The sequence below is a fragment of the Tupaia chinensis genome, unplaced genomic scaffold (genome assembly GCF_000334495.1).
Source record: "Tupaia chinensis unplaced genomic scaffold, TupChi_1.0 Scaffold147554_1, whole genome shotgun sequence".
In the NCBI taxonomy this organism is placed as follows: Eukaryota; Metazoa; Chordata; class Mammalia; order Scandentia; family Tupaiidae; genus Tupaia; species Tupaia belangeri.
Window position 1 is genome coordinate 574,274 of NW_006207406.1, and position 6,881 is coordinate 581,154.

Here is a 6,881-nt window from a genome sequence, read left to right on the forward strand (position 1 = left end):
TATGAAGGAGAGACATTGTATGTCCCCACTTAACATATACCGAATGTCTGCACTCTATGACTGAAACTGATTGACTAACGGTTGTACAAACACAAGAGATGGGTGTGAATGTCAGATGAGGTGTATGTGGAAAAGTGGGGCCTATCGAAGGACATTTGGAGAAGAGATACGGAGGTAGAACATTGACGGGATGGGGAAGTGTGGTGTTGAAGATATTTTGATCAACGGGACTGGGGAGAAATGTTCACATATTGAAATGCTCACATTGTAAGCTAAACAATGCGATCGAATGTATATACAAAAAGAAATAAATAAAAAAATTTTAAAAAAAGATGTATTTTTCTTCCCATTTTAATAAAACTGGGATAAACAATAATGTATGGCATATCTTATAGCCGAAGAAACCCTGGATTCAATTAAATATAATGTCTAAATTTACTTGTGTATATACTTACATATATTTTACACACATATGCACTTGTGAAAGAATACATTGGAACCCAGCAATACTGATTGCCTCTAGAGAGCAGAAATCAGGTAGCTAGGGAAAAACAGCCAATAAACACCTATGTACCAGGCCCCAGGCATGGATCTGAGCTGTTTACAAATGCTTTATCCTACATTTATTTCTCACAACAACTCCCTATGTTTATCCCATTTCATGGGGAGGGAATTAGAGGCAGTGCACTAAGTAACTTGTCCAAGGTCACACTAGTATTGACCAGGCAGAATCCAACATAGGTTGTGACTTCAAAGTCCCCTACTAACAACTAGCAATCTTTGAAATTACATTTTAGGTTAAATATAATCATGTGCACTGATAAGCAACTGTATAGAATAAAATACACCCCAAACTACCACATAGCAACCTCCTGCTCTCCCTTAAAACACCAATGTCTCTGGCTACGTCCTCCATAACTCTTGGCAGCTTGTTGAAAAGATTAAGACCCATTAACATCAGACACCGTGAATCTCTGAAATGCAAGGCTCCCAGGCTATTTTTGCTGTTGAGGGAAAACTCATCCATTCTCTTTGGTAGGCTCTAGTAAGAACAATGGTAGAGGGCCGGGGACAGGGGCCCCATTCCATCTGTGGCTGTAAAGTGTGACAAAGCTATCTGGCCTACCAAAGGGAAATACTCAGGTCTATTAATCCTTGTGCTTGGACTGATCGACAGGTCAGACACCTACTGCTCTCTGTCAGGTATCATTACTGCTAAGAGGGAAGGGAAACAGATTAATACTGGTTAATGAAACACCAGTCTAGAAGAGCTGGAAGCATCAAGCTTCTTTTCACTTAACCCCAATACTCTATGGTATTAAACCCCCTTTACATCTTGTATCTGTAGCTTGCCTTTAACAAAATTATTTTACTTAACTTTATTTATTTATTTTAATTTGACCAGAGAGGGGGAGAAAGAGAGAGGGGGAGAGAGAGAGGGAGGGAAAGTGAGAAAGTAAGCCACCAGGTCTGGGACTTGAACCATGGTCAGCCATGTGGCAGTCCAGTGCCCCCAACCACCACACCACCTGCTGGCCCCACCTTTTTTTTTTTTAAGTACTTAAAACAAATTCATTTAAATAGCATAGTGTTGGGGGACAACATCAGATCTAGAAACTGTGGTCTAAATTGAGTTTATTTATTTTCAGAAACTGTTTAAAATATTTTGTCTCTTAAAGCAGCAGATGGCTGGTCTGAATGAGGACTTCCTCTAAAGACCAGTGGAATGGCTGAGGCTGGGCAGGGCAGGGAAAGAAAGAAGGTGAACTATAGCAAAAGCCAGTCCATCTAGGAGCAAATCCATTTACCTGATACTCTTTTGAGCCTGGAGAAAGGCGCTTGCGTTGTGCATCCAGTTTGATAAATCTTCGGGCGACGTTCTCCATTCTGGCATGCAAAGCCCTGTACTCATCATACTCAGCATTGAAGTCATCCTTGTAATTCTGTCGCTGTTCATAGGACACGATAGCGATGTACTTTCTAGTAAGAGACAAAGGAAAAAGACAAATGGAGAGTTGCTATGGAAAAACAAGACTGCACGAATCTGAGATTTACACCAAATGTTTAGAAGTGATATTCATGCATGTGTCACCAGTATTTAAGGCCACTGCCACTGGCTTGCTGCCAGGTCACTCCTTCAAAGAACTCCTAGGTGAAATTCTCACAGGCGCAAAGAGCTTCAATGAAGGAGAGTAATGTGAAAAAGACTTGGCAGAAGGATTGTAGTACAACTACACACACACAAAACAACAACAAAAACACATTATTTACACAGATCTAGCTTCCTAAACCTTCCTCTCTATCCAAAATCAGTCAGTACCACACTAATTGCAGAGTCCAACCCATCTGTTATGAGTCACGGGGAGACAGAAGGACTCGAGGGTTACGTGAAACCGGAGAAGGTTACGCGGTCACTAAATGTCGAAGTCAAAGGACCCACCACTTTATGAGCAGGAGACTGTTTTGGCCTTTGAGACCTGCTGCTGGCAGAAATCTTCAGCAAAGCACTGCAGGCTTGCTCTCTCCATCGCTTTCCTTGTATTTTGGACTAGGCAAATATGGAAAATACAAAAGGGGGATTGTACAGTGACCTCTGGCCTATTCCTGAATTACTCATTGGGAAAAGAGCTACAAAAAAGGTGAATGATGTAAAAATTTTCCCTTATTGCCAGAGGGTACATGAGCTTACCAGAGAAAAGCAGGGGGTGGGGGGAAGGAGAAAGCACCTCTGACCCCCACCATGGGGCATAGTCAGATCACAGTCTGCTTTCCTCTATTTCTCTTTCCTGTCGGAATTTTGGGCATACATGCATATATGCCTGGTGCACCCAGAATGTTTTTCAAGTCTTTGGGATCAGGTAGAACCATAGCTGTCCATATTGGATTTGGCTACCTTAACTACTAGGATATGGGGTTGGGGTTGGTCCCAATGTACAATTTCTTTCTAATTGTTTTTTTTTTTTTTTTTTTTTTTTTTTTTTTTAGGCAGTGCACTAAGTAACTTGTCCAAGGTCACACTAGTATTGACCAGGCAGAATCCAACATAGGTTGTGACTTCAAAGTCCCCTACTAACAACTAGCAATCTTTGAAATTACATTTTAGGTTAAATATAATCATGTGCACTGATAAGCAACTGTATAGAATAAAATACACCCCAAACTACCACATAGCAACCTCCTGCTCTCCCTTAAAACACCAATGTCTCTGGCTACGTCCTCCATAACTCTTGGCAGCTTGTTGAAAAGATTAAGACCCATTAACATCAGACACCGTGAATCTCTGAAATGCAAGGCTCCCAGGCTATTTTTGCTGTTGAGGGAAAACTCATCCATTCTCTTTGGTAGGCTCTAGTAAGAACAATGGTAGAGGGCCGGGGACAGGGGCCCCATTCCATCTGTGGCTGTAAAGTGTGACAAAGCTATCTGGCCTACCAAAGGGAAATACTCAGGTCTATTAATCCTTGTGCTTGGACTGATCGACAGGTCAGACACCTACTGCTCTCTGTCAGGTATCATTACTGCTAAGAGGGAAGGGAAACAGATTAATACTGGTTAATGAAACACCAGTCTAGAAGAGCTGGAAGCATCAAGCTTCTTTTCACTTAACCCCAATACTCTATGGTATTAAACCCCCTTTACATCTTGTATCTGTAGCTTGCCTTTAACAAAATTATTTTACTTAACTTTATTTATTTATTTTAATTTGACCAGAGAGGGGGAGAAAGAGAGAGGGGGAGAGAGAGAGGGAGGGAAAGTGAGAAAGTAAGCCACCAGGTCTGGGACTTGAACCATGGTCAGCCATGTGGCAGTCCAGTGCCCCCAACCACCACACCACCTGCTGGCCCCACCTTTTTTTTTTTTAAGTACTTAAAACAAATTCATTTAAATAGCATAGTGTTGGGGGACAACATCAGATCTAGAAACTGTGGTCTAAATTGAGTTTATTTATTTTCAGAAACTGTTTAAAATATTTTGTCTCTTAAAGCAGCAGATGGCTGGTCTGAATGAGGACTTCCTCTAAAGACCAGTGGAATGGCTGAGGCTGGGCAGGGCAGGGAAAGAAAGAAGGTGAACTATAGCAAAAGCCAGTCCATCTAGGAGCAAATCCATTTACCTGATACTCTTTTGAGCCTGGAGAAAGGCGCTTGCGTTGTGCATCCAGTTTGATAAATCTTCGGGCGACGTTCTCCATTCTGGCATGCAAAGCCCTGTACTCATCATACTCAGCATTGAAGTCATCCTTGTAATTCTGTCGCTGTTCATAGGACACGATAGCGATGTACTTTCTAGTAAGAGACAAAGGAAAAAGACAAATGGAGAGTTGCTATGGAAAAACAAGACTGCACGAATCTGAGATTTACACCAAATGTTTAGAAGTGATATTCATGCATGTGTCACCAGTATTTAAGGCCACTGCCACTGGCTTGCTGCCAGGTCACTCCTTCAAAGAACTCCTAGGTGAAATTCTCACAGGCGCAAAGAGCTTCAATGAAGGAGAGTAATGTGAAAAAGACTTGGCAGAAGGATTGTAGTACAACTACACACACACAAAACAACAACAAAAACACATTATTTACACAGATCTAGCTTCCTAAACCTTCCTCTCTATCCAAAATCAGTCAGTACCACACTAATTGCAGAGTCCAACCCATCTGTTATGAGTCACGGGGAGACAGAAGGACTCGAGGGTTACGTGAAACCGGAGAAGGTTACGCGGTCACTAAATGTCGAAGTCAAAGGACCCACCACTTTATGAGCAGGAGACTGTTTTGGCCTTTGAGACCTGCTGCTGGCAGAAATCTTCAGCAAAGCACTGCAGGCTTGCTCTCTCCATCGCTTTCCTTGTATTTTGGACTAGGCAAATATGGAAAATACAAAAGGGGGATTGTACAGTGACCTCTGGCCTATTCCTGAATTACTCATTGGGAAAAGAGCTACAAAAAAGGTGAATGATGTAAAAATTTTCCCTTATTGCCAGAGGGTACATGAGCTTACCAGAGAAAAGCAGGGGGTGGGGGGAAGGAGAAAGCACCTCTGACCCCCACCATGGGGCATAGTCAGATCACAGTCTGCTTTCCTCTATTTCTCTTTCCTGTCGGAATTTTGGGCATACATGCATATATGCCTGGTGCACCCAGAATGTTTTTCAAGTCTTTGGGATCAGGTAGAACCATAGCTGTCCATATTGGATTTGGCTACCTTAACTACTAGGATATGGGGTTGGGGTTGGTCCCAATGTACAATTTCTTTCTAATTGTTTTTTTTTTTTTTTTTTTTTTTTTTTTTTTTTAAGGTTTTACCCATGGGGCAGTGGTACTTATTGGAGAGAGAGAGTGAGAGAAGGAACAGAGAGAGGAAAGTGAGAAATCACCCCCTCCCCCCCAGGAAGGATGGCCACGCTGCAATCCCTTCTCCTCTCAGGATTGTGGGCATGCACGCACAGGTGCCCAGTGTGATTTTCAAGCTGCTGGGTTTGGGACTCAAACTCTTTTTAGTCCTTGGAAGTCCAGAGCCGTAACCACTATGTTGCCTGCTGGCCTCTAACCCAATGTAAAATTTTAAAGAAAGATAAATGATAGTGACATTAGAAGATAACTTTGTGTGTACTGACTTACCACCAATTTCTACAACTTCTGTTATATCTCTACATAATCTGTCCAAATTCACATGCTTTAAAACAGTGTTACATATGGAAATACATGAATATTTAAAATCCTTCTTTTTAAATAGTTGCTGGGAAGGGTACACATTTTCAGACAAATTATATGTATATGGGAGGAAAATATATACTTTTAACTGTAACAGTACAGATAGATAAAAATCTTGTGTTGGTTTCAGTGTGAATTAAAAATTACATTTTAGAGAATATTTTTAAGAATGCCTTTGTAATGCTAGAAAGATTTATCCTCTAAAAAGGTCAACATCTAACATTTTAAACTAGCATGGGTATATTTATTATCTGAGTTTGTATGAAATACAGTCTAGGGGTTCAAGATTTCTTTTTTGATAAGACTATTAAATTAAAGATCATGGTGGAGGGGTTGTTTATCATTTTTTACAAATGAGAGTCCCCAGAAAGGTTTTTTCTCTAGTGCTTTTCAAATTCTAACTGTCATATTAAGTGTAGCAGAAAGTCATATAGTACTGCTATTCTAATCTACTTTAATTTACTTTCTAAAAAAAGTGCCAGAAATCTGTGCTTTACTTTGGGGTATGATTACCTCTAGGGACCTGGTAAATAAAGATCATTTTCCCCAAGATCATTTACTCAGGGGGAAGTAAATGAAAACAGCATTTTAATATTAAAACAAACAATATTTTTTGTTCGCAGAGCTGGGAACTGGGATCATGTGAGGGTCCGGCCTGGCTCTTTACTAAATCTTTAGTCACGGAATGCAAAATGCTCATCACTGGGCATTAAAGTTGAGGCAAAAACTGAGATAAAACTAGAGATTTCAAAGCTATTTTTACAGAAGCAAGAGCTTGAAGGATGTCTTCTGGGAGCGCACACAGAGTCCTCACTGTGGTAAATCTTGGAGCTCAGTCCTGTCCAAATGCTTTTATGTCATCTTACCAGTTTTATTTCAATGGCTGTACCACAGATGCCTGACTGGAAATGTGAGAACAGTGATGCAGTGAGCAAACTTCGTGTCCTCATTAATATTTTTATTCATGCTGAGTTAGAGCAGAGGTTTAACTTTCGACGTGTAACTGAGACCGCGGTAGTATGCTGATTTAGAGCTGCCCTGCTGGTGTCTTAGCTGTAAAAGGGACACTGCCCCCAAGCAGGAGGCACTCCTCTCTGACACAGGCCATCTTGGTTACACCCCGGGAGGCCCGGGAACAAGGGGTTCCTGGGGATAAGCATATATATATATATA

At 41.2% G+C, this 6,881-nt stretch overlaps 1 protein-coding gene across 1 annotated transcript in view; it reads right to left on the reverse strand.

Moving 5' to 3' along the window:
• The window catches only part of ELL2 (elongation factor for RNA polymerase II 2), a 111,397-nt gene that overhangs the window by 7,267 nt on the left and 97,249 nt on the right, over nt 1–6,881 (reverse strand). Inside the window, exon 10 of the mRNA XM_006169874.2 lies at nt 4,115–4,286. Within this exon, the coding sequence (XP_006169936.1) occupies nt 4,115–4,286 (172 nt within the window). The remainder of the gene's footprint in view (nt 1–4,114; nt 4,287–6,881) is intronic.